At 45.2% G+C, this 16,450-nt stretch overlaps 1 protein-coding gene across 1 annotated transcript; it reads right to left on the minus strand.

The window, feature by feature from the left end:
* Nucleotides 1-705: 705 nt before the first annotated feature.
* RRS1 (regulator of ribosome synthesis 1) lies at nt 706-2,014 on the minus strand. The gene has a single exon (XM_075141732.1). It carries the CDS (start codon nt 1,927-1,929, stop codon nt 844-846), a length of 1,086 nt encoding a protein of 361 aa, XP_074997833.1. The 5' UTR covers nt 1,930-2,014; the 3' UTR covers nt 706-843.
* Nucleotides 2,015-16,450: the final 14,436 nt, after the last annotated feature.

Below are 16,450 nucleotides of genomic sequence, written 5' to 3' on the forward strand. Positions count from 1 at the left end.
TTTTATTTCAAGTGCACAGGAGGCACCAGAGAGTTCAAAAGAGTAATAAACAGAAGTCTGAGATCAGTTCCAATGTCTGTTCTCAAACTGCTTGGTAAAGAAAAACACTGTGAAACTCTTCTATGAAATGATGGATTACTGTTAATACAGGGAGAAATTTAGGTTTTAAGCTGCTGTCCAATAAGAACATTTTTCTGTTGAATCCAATGGCTGGTCACCAGCTTTGACTTCTTTTTTTTAATCAACAGAACTCTCTTGGAAATCTGTACCATTTCTTAGGCCCTGCAATAAATCTTACAGTAAGTTTTCATGCTCCTTTTGTAACTGAACCTGAATACCAGAGCTGAGCGGCAGAAGTTGACTTACAGAGCAAGAGCTCCACCGTCAGGCCGCTTGCCCAGAGCAGAGCACAGCAGCCACGTACTTTGACGGCATCTGTGTCTGAGCAGGCCGTTACTCCATCAAAACGCAGGTTACAGCTGCGATCCACCCCCAGTCCCAGTTACCTGAGCAAGGGACAGCTTTGCTCAGCTTCAGTCCTGCCTGGAAATGCTGCAGCCACGGCCAGCTGTGAAGCAACGTACCTGGCTGTCCCTGCGAAACTGGGGGGAACTGGGGCTCCCAACCCCCTCCATACATCACCAGCTCCCCTTGGACAGAGAACACAGCCCTCCTTGACTGCCAGCCAAGAGCCAAACGCAGGTCTTTTTAGAAAAGCCGGAGCATATTTATTGACAAACAGGTGTGGGAATAGAGCACCGGGCAGGAGGCTGGCAGTGACAGTCCCTTCCCGCGCCTCAGCAGGCATGCCTGCTCCCGTGCTGCATGCAGTCTCTCCATCCCTCAGGCCTTCTTCCTCCTGCCACCGCCGGTGCCACCGCCTGCAGGCCGCTGCTGCTGCTGCTGCCGCCGGGCTCCGCTCTTCTTGCTGCTGCGGCCAGGCCGCTGCTGCCGGCGGCCACGCTTCCCCCGCTGCGACTGCTTCTTGCCCTTGGCAGCGGCCGCCTCGGCCTCCTCCTGCCGCAGCTGCTTGTTGACGGCACGGGTGATGTCCAGGACCGGCTTCTTGCTGCCCATGTCCCGCAGCAGCTCCAGCTGCCGGCTGCGCTCGGCCGCCAGGTTGCCCAGCAGCGGCTCGAAGCGGCGCTTCCTGCCGCCGCTGCGGGAGGGCGGCTCCGCCGGCTCCTTGGGCAGCCGGGGCTGGAAGCGGCCGAGCGAGGCGGTGGAGACGCGGGCGACGCGGGTGACGTGGCCCAGCTCCTCCCGGCTCTGGTGGCCGGTGGGGTGGAGGGGCGCGGCGGGGACGGTGGTGCCGGCCCGGTGGGCGCGGGCCAGGTTGCGCAGGCGGTTGAGCTCGTTGCGCGCCACCCGCTCCCGCTTCTCCCGCCGCAGCCGGGCGAACTGGTCCTCCTGCGGGTCGGCGCCCGCCGGCACCTCCGCCAGCCAGGCGCGGGCCGGGTCGCCGCCCGCCCGCCGGTAGCCCCAGCGCCGCCGCCACTCCTTGGCCTGCTCGTCCCACACCAGCGAGGTCCGCTTGCGCCGGCGGATGCCCTTCAGCCGCGCGAACTGCTCCCAGCGCGTCGGCGGCCGCGGTCGCGGCGGCGGCTTCTCCCGCGGCAGGCGGAAGGCCGGCTCGGGCAGCCGCGCCACCAGCGGCCCCCCCGCCCCGCCGGCGCGCTCGGCCGGCAGCTCCCAGAGCCGGGCCACCAGCAGCTGCGTGTTGTCGCGGGCCAGCGCCCGCAGCAGCGCCTCCCGCCGCGGGCCGGCCCCCCGCAGCCCCGCCGCCGCCGGCGGGTTGCGGTCCAGCGCCAGCAGGTTGCCCAGGTCGAACTCCAGCTCCAGCTCCTTCTCCACCGTGACGCTCCGCCGCTTCTCCGCCTCCCGCTCCTCGGCGGCCGCCAGCACCTCCTCCACCCGCACGGCCGCCATGGCGGCGGGCACGACGGGCCGCGCCGCGCCGCTCACCGCACGTGCCGGCAGCTGCCGCCGGCCGTCCCGGAAGTGCAGCAAAGCCCTTCCGGTTCAGTGCGCCGGAAGCGCGGCTCCGCGCCCGGAACAGCGGTGCCCGGGAGGCCCCGCCCCGCGGAGGGCGGGCTCGGCGCACTGCCTGCCGGGAGCTGTAGTCCCGCCTGCGCCGGCCCGGCGGCGGGCGGGGGCCGGAGGCAGCGGAGGTAGCCGGGAGCCGCAGCCCCCGCCCGAGGGAGGGCCGTGGCTCCCGACGGACCCTCCGTGGGCCTTCGCCCGGCTGCTGGAGCGTCCCCGCGCGTTAATTCCTCTCGGTTCCTGTCAGGGGACGCCTGCCGCCGTGACTTACGGGCAGGCGCTTCCAAGGAGCCCACCGAAGTCCCCGGCGACCCCCAGGCTGGGGCTGGGCGCGGGCCGGGGCGGCCCCAAACGCGGCCTCCCGCCGCCACTAGGAGTGGGGCTGAGGCAGAGAACGTGCGGAGGAGGCAGCCCGTGAGGGGACGCAAGCGCCGCACGCACGCCCGCGCCCCGCGGTGCAGGGGTGCTGCCACCGCAGAGCCGGCGGGGCCTGGCAGCTTTCCCTGCCGCTGCCCGCGTGAGGGGCACGCCGCGGCCTTCCAACACTGAGCAGCTCTGAGGCTGAGAAACGGGAAAATACTTTTTCCATGGGTTTTTTTTTTTTGGTGGCATATCATTATGTCTGACGGTCGTTGCTGTAGAGCAATGCCTGTAAGTGCTCGTCGCAGGACCGAAATTCAAGTACAGTATTGCAGCTCCACAGAGACCAATACAGGTCTTGTGGGCAAGTCTGACCGCAGAGAAGGGAGGGGAAGAACAGCGTTTGGAAAGCAGTATCGCCTGGCAGATGTCTCATCGGGCATAATGATAAGTGAGGTGATCGGGTGATACTGCATGCACCCAAAGATCAGCTGGGTCAAAGATATCTCTGTGCTATTTTTAAACAAATGAGCTATGGAAGAATCCTTTTATAGCTATACAGTGATTTGGCTTGTATGGCCATGACATTTTGAGCTGATCCCCGGTGCCCTAAAAACAAGCTCACGATAGCACTTAACTCTAGCCAAGGAACGTGATGGGAGTTTTATTAGATACAATTTTCTGCTAAGTTATATCACGTCTCTGCCTTTACATTATGTTTGGAGTGATGGAAATGATTCCGAGTTTAAAGGCACAGCAGTATTTTTGGAATGAAAATAAAATGTCAGCCTTGTAAAAGGAAGACGAATAGCTGATTCTCAAATCCTAATGCCTAGGATATCACAGCTTATACTTTGCAATTCTAACTATGATAAAGTCTTCGTTTTTCCATGTCAACAGTTCTGAGTGTGATTCGTGTACTGTGGAGCAGCAGAGTCCCTATGCATTTAAACCCAGCCCGGATGGCACAGTTTTCCCGTTTACCACAAGATGGCATTGCGCTGGATAAGATTTTGTTCCCTGTCTTGGACAGCTCATACTTTCACCTGGAATTACAGATAAAATTAACTTTAAAGACAGTTCTTTGAAGAGACGCACATGCACTATTTAGATTTAGGCATAAATTTGTACTTTTGAACTGCAAGGGCCACTTTTTCAGCAGTCTGGTCAATACCGTTACACTGATCCCTGGACCCTCCTGTTTTATCCTTGTGCACCTAACTCTTTGAGTTCTTTTGGTTTATATTTGTACAAATCCCAGAAGCCTTCAGGTAAATGTCTGGGACTGAGAGGACACAATTGGTAATATCTATTGCACTTCCAAAGTTGCTTTAAGCATTAGTGATGACTGTGTATCACTGGAATAGCAGAAGGAGTGCATGCCAGGAATTGGTCTCCTTGTTTTACCTGATAGCATGAACCTGCTAAGGAAGGGCAAAAAGAATCTCAGAAGGTGAAAATACTTTCTGGTGACTGCTGTGTACAACTGAATTCCCATCTTTTTATGTATTCCAGAAATTGTCATTTACTGTATGAGTGGTCCCAACGCAGTAAAGGGGACGGTTCATTTACTCAATTCCTTCAGTGTTACTTTGCGATAATAGCCTAATAGGGGCACCCTTGTGATTACAGATTAGTGACAGGAAATTCTATACTTGGTCTCAGATGGAGTTCAAAGGTGAATTTTTTTAATGGCCTTTTCTCCTTTTACTAATCTTTGCTTTGTGTGTCATTGCTGGAGGCAATGGATTGATCCTGTGTATTTAGTTTCTACATACATGATTGAACAGTAACAATTATGATCAATAGAGGAAATCTGTAAATGCTTTCGCATTGGTTTTTTTTTTTGCTGTTTATGAAAATCACGCTTTCAGCAAATTAGGTAAGTCTTGGAAACTTGTCACAAGTAAATGTTACAACACATTCTTAAAGTTATTTCAAAAAACACAAAACATCATCTAAATATCTGTTTAGAGAATAATTCTGAAAAAGCTTCTTGCATCACTTCAAGGATTCAGGCTTCTAAAGAACATGGGAGAAACACCGACCAAGCTGAAGCCTTGGATGGTTTTGCTGTAGGCCTTGACAGAGTCAGATTTTACTTATTACAAGCCAAACTTTCGTAGTCTTTGTATAGACCTCCTCCTGTTGTGTAGAAGAAAGAAATATCTGCTTGGTTTACTGACAACGCCAAACTTTTTGTCCTGTAAGCACAGGAGGTAACTGAAGAACATGCCACATAACTGAAGCCTCATGCTTCAAGTGTCCTCAGCACAGCGTTGCCTGTTTGTGAAGCCTGGCTGCAAAACCACTGCTGCTGTACATAGCCACGGTATATTATTCAGACAGGACATTTCTAAGTTTGTGATTTCACAGTGTGTTTGGGAAGGTGGTAGTTGGAAGAATATTTGAATAGATTTGTAAATGAAACAGGCTTTGTAAATAAGAGCCATGGATATTTTGGGGAACTATCATTTGTGAGAAGTGTCTTCTGAGGTGCTTACCTTAGTAATCATAGCCACGCTTTGAGCTTGTAACTCCCAGTTTAGACCTGAGAATTACAAGCAGGCACGAGCTTCCTGTAAGTGAATAGGCATGTGTGTACTGCTGAAAATTTGGGCTTTTGAAAGATGAAAGGGTGATGTCAATGTTGAATTATAGAAACAGCTGTTAGAAAATATGTGTTTTTATTATCTCATGTTTGCTCCAGCTTTGTTATCAGTTCTGCAGTAAATTTTTTAAGGATGAACTTTTAGCAATGCTTATTCATTTTGGTCATCTCTGGGTTTGGGTCTCTAGTTTTAGAATCTTAAATACCGCATTTCTCAAGCTGCCTGTGGCTGAATTTGTGAGTGCTCACCCATGGGACTTGAAAGCAGTTCTCTTACTGCGGGCACTCACAATCCATAGATATTTAAACAATTTCAGCCTTACTCTCTCTTTCCATGAGGGTCTCTCTCTCTCCAGCATAAATGATAGTAACACATAAGTCATGGGGTGTGTGTGTGTGCTTAATTCCTTAGTGTGTGCTTACTTCCATTACTGCGAGATGATCAGACAGAAATTGGATGCTGTGGCAAAGTGCAGGCTTTCTATGGGGTGAAAAAGGCTGTAGGGTTTTGGGTTGTTTTTTTTTTAACCACAGTTGAGGTCTGCATGAAAAACATGAGATGGCAGAGTGTTATTTGCAGAAACACTTGTCCAAAAGATTAATAGAAAGCATAATGCATGATATATGTGATGCACCAGAAGAACTACAACATCAATATGATACACTGTTGGTTTTGTTTTTCTGTTGGAAAAGGATAAAGAATTATCCTGCTTAACTTTTATTTTTGTAGTTTCTGTTCAGCTGGGCTACAACTTTAAGTTTGTGTTTGATAGGAACCGCTCTAATGTGCAGTATTCGTGTCCCACTGTTAGTGATACCATTAACTTAGATTTACTCTTCAAACTTTTGCCAATTACCTCTGGATGGCAGTAGATGTAGTTACAAGATGATTCAACCAATTCATAAGCCTGCTGTGAGGATCATTATGAAGAACACTTTTATCAGGAAAACCCAAAGTGCTGGTAATTTTGGCAAATAGTAGAAAGTGCCCTTAAAATACCCACACTGCCTCCAAATCATTCCTTTCCACTGACTTTGTTCAGTACACTTTGAAGCAAAAATCTATGTTGTAGGATTTCTTCCTGTAAGGGAGAAGTTGTTTGCTCGCTGAAGCTAAATTAAGTACAACAATTTGTCGACCAAATTCTGCTCCCCAATACATTTTTTACCCCTGTGGAATGTATTTCATGTATTTCAGCATGTATCTTATTTCCTGGGACGTATAAGTGCATTTGCAAAATAATGAAGCGTAGGCATGAAAATTTGGCTAAACAAAGACTATTTCCTATTCACTAGTCCGTATAATGTGAAAAAATTGGCTGTAAGGAATAAAAAAATTGGAAAGTCCTGAGCCATCATCCTTTATCAAATATCAAGATTGACTTTAGCCGTATAACAAAAATATGCCTGGTAGTCACAGTTTTTACTATTCAAGAAAGAGTTAAATTACTGATTACAGATAATGGGTAGTTTTTTCTCATGGTTTCACCAATGTAAGCCCTGCTAGAAACGCGTTAAGGGACATGCTTAATTCCAGGCATGTGGATTTTTCTATTGATGCTGATGATACTATCTGTGCTCACATGCTTAAAAACTTGGTTTGTAAATAAGCAGGATTAGATTTCCTGTCCGAAGATTTAATGTGCTATTAGCAGAATGCTGTACTTGTGAAAAACGATGAAGATGAAACTCAGGAGGCTGTAGCTCTGGTCCCAAAACCTAAGAGTGGGTAACTGAGAATGCAGTTACAAGTGGGTACTAAGTAGAGGCTGGTTTTTGGTTCAGAAGCCAGAACATAGATAGCTGGCGAGATAGCAGGGAGATTTGGATGACTGCAGGCATTATGGAAAGTGATTGGTAGACCATAATCTATTTTGATCAGTTGACTGGTTGTGACTATGTGGTTTCACTGAACTGATTTTGGGTAAACAAAACAAAGCTAAGCTAATTTGAGGCCTTCCCAAGTGCTTGATGCCTATCTTGCTATGCATTAGGGAATCAGGCTGAAAACAGATTGTGATGCGGTTTGCTTTTTTATGAGCTTTACAGTGACCTGATTTCTCCGAGAAAGTTTTCTTGTAGCGTGGTCTTAATATCAGAAATACCAGCAATGGCGTGGCTTGGTTTTGTTACGTGTTTTTTAGCAGAATTTAAAGAACAGAGTGAGAACTTTTATCAGGCAGTGATGGAAAGAATGGCAATGTAGTAACACGTTCTTTTTCCAGGGTCAGTCCTTCTTATCACCTGCCTAGAGTAGACTTACTTTTTGGCATAAGATTACTTCTACAAGTTTAAAAAAAAGCCGTGGAACACACTTCCTTCTTTTACAAGAAATCTGTCATGAACAGAGATTTGCCCTGGATTAAGTCCACACTTGCAATCAGAACAAAAATGGGTCCTCTGTTCTTGGGTTGGGTTCATGGTTGGAAATGTCTCCGATGTTGGGAGTGAGGTGGAACGTGTAAGTCTTCATCCATGACAGAAAGGATGTGCCATAGTCACTCCTGATTTTTGACAGAAGGACACAAGGCAAATAAAATCGAACTAAGGGTTCAATACTGTAAATCTGAGATTAGGATAAATCTCTGTGTGTTTGCTGACAGTGACTGTGCCAGCTCCCATATTCAAATGCCTTTGTGAGTCAGAAGCAATCCATCTTCAGGAGTGGCCTTAGAAAAGCCTTCTTGGGCCACATTTTCAGTAGAAAATCTCAGCCTTTTATGCACAAATACAAATACTGCATGCATGTGATTATTATGCAGATAACAGCATTCACATGTACAAGAGAGATTTGCATGTTGATTTTTGCCAAAGGAAAAAGGATGGGACCTGATCTCAAAGCAAAACAATACAATGCATTTAGAACCATGATTCTTCAGTGACTTTTTGGGGAACCTTCAACTTGGGGCTAGGCATAGATCCAGGCATCATTTCATACACACACCACAACCATTTCACACACCACAACTGCCTGAATCTGCTCCCAACCCTTGCTGGATGACATGGAGATGTACGCTGCAATGCCGCTTGCCAAAGATGTCTTCAAAGCCTCAGCACTACTTGGCAGTCAGCAAGGAAAAGGCTCCCCAAGCCCGATTTGTAACCTTTTATCCTCCACATTTCCATTCATCAGCGAGGCTGTTCAGTCAGGATGGAATTTTGTCCTCAGTATGTTTTCAGACTATTTTGTTCTTAAAGCTACCTTTGACAGCAGCGTGATGAAATACACGTTGAAGGTGGTGTGATGAGGAGTGGGGAATGTACATGCAGGTCCTGCCATGAGGCAGCGAAAGCGTTTGTGTGTGCGACTATGCCTCCCACAAGCTATTTTGATAATGTACGCTGTAGGTGTCCAAGTAAAAGATACTAAGTGCTGCGCTTCAAATTTGATGTTTCAATTACATCGGTGGCAGTCACTTCAAGGTCTTGCTAATACATTTTCAGTTGACAGTTATTAATGAAAGGGGAAAAAAGTCTTGGTTTAGATCTTTTTGTACACAGGAATATAGCACTTTATAGGTTCAATCTGAGATATTAGGGAGGTTTTCAACCACACGTAACTATAGGTGACTCATGTAAGACAAGAATCATCTGTAAACTTGTATGAGCTTGTACTTAGGATGTGTGTTGTAGTTCACAGTAAATTAGGGGAATTTCTGTTGAACAAATATTTTTCATTTTGAATGTCATACAGCCTAAGGCTATGACTCTATGTCATTACTGAATGACAACAGATTTGGTTAAAATAGTTCTTGCACTGAAAAAGAAGTCCTAGAGATTAACACAGTCAATTCAGAGGTTTTAGACCATGCTCACAAGGTAGCTGAATCAGCATAGCCGAGGGAGGTGGCTTCTGGAGTGGGGTGGGAGTGTGAGTGCGTGGCTAGGCGTTCGAGAGGGAAGAGCAATCTCTCAAACTGGCTTGGTCCCCGAGAGAGAATTAGCCACAGTGTGACTCACAAGTGGGGATGGCTTCCCTTGGAGGAGCAATTGTGGTTCATGCCTGCAGCAGCCTACCAAACCTCTCCTTGAAGAAGTCTGTCTTGTAAAGGTGGCATAACTGCTCATGCAGCAGCAGAGATCTCCCATAACAGCTCCTGTAGCAACCAGAGCTCGCCGCCTAGCGCATTAAGGGAAACTGACAGCAATTTGTTGTTGCCTTATTATAATATACTATAAACTAAACCAGCTGCTACATAGGTCGCTCAGTCATTCCTGCAAAGGGTTTGGAAGCATCTCAGAGGGGTGGTGGTGGGGATAACTGGGAGCAGGAACGATGTTGGCCATCACAAGGTAACCTCCCTGCTGCTGCTGAATCAGAGCCCTCAGAGCTGGGGCAGGAAATTCCCTCTCCTAATCTGCAGTCAAATCTCTTGGGTCCTTGGAGGGGATGAGTGATTCTCCCAGCTGTTCAGAGCTTCCCTCGTGCCGCCACAAAACCAAGTCAGCTGTTCTGCACAGTGCATCCTTATTCTTTTAGTTTTCTGCAGCGTGCCTCTGTTCACCAGCTGCTGCGCTACAGGAAAAGGAGCAAACCTGTAAAATGGGATAGAATCTCAGTTTCCAAAATCGTTCTACAGGCACTGTGGGAACTGCTCAGTCTGTAATTTTCCTCAGTTACTAAGGAAGTTTTCAGGCAGGGGCAGGCAATTCTGTGTGTAGCAGTAGTTAGGAGCAACAATAAAATGAAAAGAAATAAATATTTTCACATAATAAGTGAAAGGGGCAACAGAAAAGATTTGCTTCTTTAGCTAAGGGTGAATGACTGGCTTAATCTACAATACTATTGATTTTTGATTTAAAACCTGCAGATATCTCATACAACTCAGTTCAGTCTTTGCTACTGGGGCTACCTATTAGCATGAGGTGCTGTATGGAAATAGGAGTGTTTGCTGGGCTGGGCTGTTGCTCCTTGTTGCTCCTTTTTCTATAGAATTTACACGGCCAGGCATTCGTGTTCTCTAGCTGTCCAAATATCCCAAATTCTGACAAAGGACACGTTCCTTTTCTCTTGAAGATGAATCCTGCACCTGCCTCCTCTCTGGGCTTCCCAACACTCGCCTCGCTCCCTACAGAGCCATCCAGAGGCCCTCGGAGGTGCTCCGTGTAACCCATCACCTGGAGCCTTGTTTTCCTCTTATCCCTTTCGTTCCCTTCCGTCGTTCCTCCTTCTTCGCTGCATTAATGCAGACATTTCCAAGGCCTGTTATTTCTGCGGTGTTTACTTACTTGCTCCTGTATTTGAAGCTGTTCTTCATAGTCTCTGCTCTACCCTGATCACGTCCGTTAGTATTTCTAATTATTTCTGTGAAGCACTGAGCTTGAATTCCCCTGATTTGTGGGGCAACCTTGCTCCAGTCCACAGCCTGTCTCTGGACTCGTTTGTCGCTGGACAGAACAGCTGTGTGCTGTGCCGAGGTGTGTCAGAGCATGCATTTCTCATGCAGTTCTACAGAGCCCTCCTGGGGACCTGGAAAAAGTCCCTACTAAATTGCGTGAGTAAGCTGGGCTTAACTTTCCTATAATGCACTGATATAAATGGTGTGATAAGTTTGAATGGTGTGCTAAGTGTGAGAAACAGGTGGTGGTAAGTTTGAGAAATAGTTGATGGTAAGTTTGAGAAAGAGTTGATGGTAAGTTTGAGAAATAGTTGAGTTGTGAATTAAGCTTATGACTCAACCCTTATTGATGTTACCCGTCAATTAGAGGATCATGGAAAATCCCAGCTGTACGTTTGGTGTGGGCAGTGTAACGTATTGGAAAGCAAGTGCTTTTTACTCACTTGGTAAGGCCTTTCCTGGGCTTTGTATCCTGCATCAATGAAAATACAGACATCTACAATTGGAGAGAGTAGAGGAAAGAAGAGGAAAGCTAAGTGGAAAAATACTTCATAAACGAGTTTTAGAGGATCAGTAGGGAGGAAGGAGGAGAGCAACATCTCTTTAAATGAATGGTTTGAATGATTGCAGCTTTTCCTTCACTCCAATTTACTCAAGCTGTGCAAAACAGCTCTAGATAAAGCATATTCTCATTATGTTTTCACTGATTAGAGAAATTAAAAAAAAACCTGGAGATGGTTTAGGACTGGACTGAGCATATTCACAGATCTTGGGAGATGCTCTTGTTCAGGCTATGAGTTATTATGATGGAAACATCTGACACTAAGCCTATATCTTCTAAATAAACCCTCTAAACACAAACAATTTGAACAAAAAGAAAAATAGATGGATAATATCAAACATCTTATTTGCTAAAAAGGCTGGTTTTGGATTCAAAGATTTGTGTTCATCTTCTCAATGGATTCAGCAGTGGTCTTCAAGGTGGCATGAGATCTTTGTTTTAGATATAGGAAAAATGCACCTTGACTGCAATATTGATTGATGTCCTTTGAAAAAAAAATTAATCTTGCTTTCATACTGTCACATTTGAGTTTGCATTTTCCATGCAAATTACGCTAGTTTAAAATTACATACGTATAGACATAAAATATGCTTGTAAACCTGTCTTCCTACCTACCTTCAGCTAGGTACATTTGTTTTGCAAGCTAACAACCTGTGTTTTCCCTTGTTTGGATTTTGAAGCTTAAACCCAGGCAGATAAAATTAAGCATGAATTTAAGAACCTTATGAACTAGACCTTTGATCCCTTCCTTTTAGAAACCCACCAATTTTTTTGTATACAGCTTTGCTGAGATGTGATCAAACAGGACGTAGGCTATGATTCTGAATTTGTTTTATTATAATTTTGGAAAATTCAACAGATTGTTGCAAACTTGCTCTTTGCAAAATGCCCAGATGTACAAGTCCCTGAAATCACTTGAAATACTTTTTCGTTCTGCTGTCTTTCAGGGTGGTAGCATGACAATTTTTAAGGAAAAGTTGCTTTCAGATTATGCTTCTGTCTGAAAACAAATGGGATGATAGAGCTTTCAGAGTCCAGAAGACACATTTTTACTTTAAATCCTTAGCAAACTTTTGCTGTAGCAGCACTAAAATCATGCCATTACATTACTGTTTGTGTTAGGATAGAGAAGAGCAAAATTAAGCCAGGTTTTCCATGTGTTGTGGGCAGTGAGTGGGGCTTGCCAAGATAATGAGAGCTAATGCTAGATCAGAGCTGTTCAGACAAACCAAAATATGTTGGCTGCTACCTTGCTTCATCTCTCAGCTTCATTTTTAGCTAAACTAGGTGGGAAGACTCCTGTTGGTTGCAGCCTGATTCAGGAAGGTATTCAGGCACATGAAGAGTCCTACTGATTTCAGGGTTTGAAGTGAGGTGTGTATTTAACTGCAGGTTTTGAATGCAAGGTCCTCCAGCAGTGTATCTCACTGAGCAAAAAATCAGAAGGCCCTGCATTCTCACCATGGTATCAAAATGAAGGAACATATGCGCCAATAGAACATGGATTGTTGGATGTATATTTTGTTTAAATGTACATGTCTTACGGCAGGTGTCCCACAAAGAAACGTTGTGTATTCATTCTCAGCGTGAACCTTAAAGCAAAAAAGTGGAAGCGTGCAAATACCTTCTATGTTACATAATAACCCCTCCATGCAACTTTGGGAGTTTCTTGATGAAATTTTTCTCTACTAACATTAGTACAACAGAGTCCTTGTGTAACTGCTGGCCGTGTACGTCGCTTTATAAGAACTGACAAATGAGAGGCCAAATAATGTGTTAATTACCTCTTGTTGAAATGTAAGTGCTGTTGTGACCTTTTTCTGTATGGTACAAACTACTTTTTTGCAGTGTCTGAGAGAAGTTATTTAAATGCATTATGAAAGCTATACAGGGCCTGATCCTGAAAGCTTTTATGAACCAAGGTCTCTCATTGCTACAGTACAGGTCTACAGCCTGATCCTTGACAGGTGTGACTTGGCATTGCCTTGGGTTACATCAGCTTTGCCAGCTATCCGAGCCTGCTTTTGTGCACAGACTGTCAGTGGCACTCGTTAGAGGGCCGCAGCTTTACAACATCAGGCCAGAGTTGCTGTGTTGTTTGTTTCTGAGGGAACATTTAGAGCACAGTTAGTTAGGCACAAGGATATTAATAATTGTCTGAGTATCTGCAAGATACAGTTAGATACCCTCAGAGCGTACAGTTAGGCTAAGCTGTTGAAAAGGGTATGTAAGGGGAAAAAAATCTTGCAGATACTCAATTATTAATATCCTTGTAACTTGCGTTACATACTCACATGGGCACTGTGAATGAGCCCTCAGCGAGGCAGCTTTTTCCACCTATTCCCTACAGTTCCCTGGGATCTTTAAAAGCTTCCCCAAGAGAACACATTGGTGTTTGTGGGCTGGAAGGATTGAGTCAAGAATTCAGAAATCACACACTTGCAGCACTGCAAATGGGAAGGACCTCCAGAAATTGCACTGATAATAATTGCGCCTCTAACCCATCCTTTTCTGTTGTTGGTTCTCCAGACTTTTTATTCTTGTTGCTGCCCACTGAAAGCTTTCAAATATGCCTACATCTTTCTTAGGATTTGATGCCCCAAATGAAAATCAGTAACATACTTCCCAGGTCTTGCAAATGGCCTTCCTGTCAGTACCCCAAAGAATAAGACTAGGTTTTGGGGTTTTTTTGCAGCATCACACACTGTTGATTCATATTCAGCTCATGAGCCAGTATAACATCGTTTTGTGCGCAACTGCTGCCTAATGAGAGGTTCCCCCTTATAGAATACAATAGAGGACACAGTATAATATAGTACAGTGCACAGCCATATTAAATTAAATTGAGAACAGTAAGCTGTGCATCTCAATAACATACTAACTCTGCAGTCCTGACCTATATGAGGTGACTAAGGACTCACGACCAATGTTAGTTTTTCTGATGTCATACTTGCACGTAATGTCAGAAGAATACTGAACGCGTAGAGCAAGTGAAGAGCAAAATAGCAGACAGAGCAAGTGAAGCCGTCTGAATCCTTCAGTCAGAAGTGAAACTGGCAGGGAATTGGGAGAAATGGTTGCAAAGCTTCAGAATTTTCTAGAAATGGCAGGGTGAGCGAACCCTCCCGCTGCCATGAACAGCAAGTCCCATAGTACTGGTGGTGATCAACAACACTTTCTTGTGGAAAAACAAAGTAGACCACAAACTTCTCAACAAAGACATTTAGAAATGTCAAGAATGCTGCAATTGACAACAGAATGTCACTTGGAAAAAAGCACATCTTGACACCAAAGCAGATGGCAGATGAGACAATTGAGCATTATGTCACTTCGCTGTACAGTAAAGTGAAGTCATATGAATTTGAACAGCTACCAGCCTAATTAGTGGCTTAATAATTCGTCCTCTAACATATCACCAGGTGAAAACAGTGTACAGGAAACTCATCTACCATGAATAGTTGGGGCTGGCAGGACCTAATGAAAAACTGTGCTCTGCTCCTTTTTGTAAATTCAGAACTGATACTGGAACTGTCTTTCAAAAAGAAGGCCTAAGCTGTCAGAGTTTTAAAAAGGATGCATGAACAAAATCCTATATATTCTAACTCTACAAAGCATGCAGCCATGTAAATATGGAACACTGCTGCTCACCCCCTCTAATTAAGATCTTCCTTACTCTGTTTTCCCATTCGTACAGTCTGGTGGATTTAAATGGATTTACTTGTGATTCACTTTGGTGTAAATGAAATGGGAATTGGGATCATGAAACAGGAGTGAAAATTTATGTGTGATGGCCTGATTCTCATTAAGTCAGACATCACTTTGCACTTCTCTAACTGTGTAACAGAATTGTGAAGCGAATGTGAATGTAATCTATATTGCCAATGAGATGCAAAATAGATTTTGTATCAGAAAGCATCAAGGCTGAAAATGGCTTTGCTCCTTAGGACCTGAGCATAGACAATTTGTTTCTTCTCACATGAGCACTGTTATAATGAGCCAGAATGTAACTGGAGGCAATTAGAATTAGAAATTAGTGTATTTACATACTCAGAAACTTAGTGTGAAAAGAAAATGAGATCCACCTAGTTCCTCATTAATTTCCAGGTGTCTTCCTATTAGTTACCTTTATTTTAGCAAGTACTTTGTAAAACACGATTAGTCTTTACAGAATACTGAAATCTCTCTGATTTTATTAAAAACTACCTTGAGTTTCATTTGCACAATAATTCATTTATTGTGAAGCATTATTGAGAAGCATTTGGCAATGAAGATCTCTAAATATTTTAAAATTCAAGTGCTGGAGAGGGTCTCATCACATTAGAAAGCAATCAACCAATTTGAGACAGGTTAATAAAAGCGTCTTAAACTCATAATCAAAAGGCATTCTTGACCTCCATTATCAGGCACAGGACTCCTAATGATTCATTGATCACATTTCCTCTGTTCAACAAAAATATCATGAGCCTAAAGGTTTCGAGATATCTAACATGAGAGATTTTTTTCCTGCCTCACAACTACATTTGACAGATGACCTTTAGTCTTTCTTTCACATTAGTGAGATATTTAGCAAAGATAATGCAGATACATTTTTCACAATTATCTGATGCACATGCTCACAGAATCCTCTATTCGGTACCACACAGTAAACAGATAAAAGAGTCTTGCTTCAGTAAATGCCTTCATTATAAATAAGTGCCCCGCTTTCAGCTTTCCTCTTCCAGTAAGATCACAAGGTTTAAAAGCCTCTGAATGATTCTATGATTCTATGATTCTATGAATGCACGTAGTTAACCTGATGCTGTTTCACAGGGAGATTGGTGCATGTGTAGATAGACAGGAGGTTTTCAGATGGATGTGTAGTCTGTTTACATCCCTTCCATCCAGCGTGCCAACAACTGCACGTGCATTTCCAAAGTACCAAGAGGTCCCATGTACTCAGCATTTTGGTTTACACCTTCGCTGTTGTGCACTTGAAGGGGCAGACTGTGGCTTGCCTTTCCATCCTGAGCTCGCCTGAAATTTCCTGGCTCGGGTACAGGTAACAAGGGAGCTGTGACGTTGAGGACATCCGCAGCCAAGTGCTCACCCAGGGTGCTGGGCAGATTTGCACGGTCTGCGCAGAAATGCTTGCCGTCAGCACCAGAGCTGGCAGCTGAAGGTGACTCAAGTGTGCCTGGAAGAGCTGCAGTCACACCTCTGGATCATGGCAATGTTCCCGTTTTCACTGCTTCTTCAGCCCTGGCAAGTGTCTCCTGCTGAAACTGCAGGTCAGAGGTGTTGTGGAGGGCACAAGATTGCACAAAAGTGTTAGAAGAGCTATGTCACCCCAGAGGTCCCCACTAGTACATCAGTGGTCCTCACGGCACATCCCCACTCTGTCTGTTTTGCAGGTAAAACCTGAAGTTATTCCACTGAAGTCAACAAGTTTGAGAAATGTGGCCTTGTCCGTCTGAAGACCATTCTGTGCTGGGGAGAGGGGGGCAAGGGAAGTTTTCCTGTCGGGATGAGCCGACACCCCTGCGCTCTGCAGGTGAG

Source organism: Calonectris borealis, chromosome 2, assembly GCF_964195595.1.
Source record: "Calonectris borealis chromosome 2, bCalBor7.hap1.2, whole genome shotgun sequence".
NCBI classification, from domain to species: domain Eukaryota; kingdom Metazoa; phylum Chordata; class Aves; order Procellariiformes; family Procellariidae; genus Calonectris; species Calonectris borealis.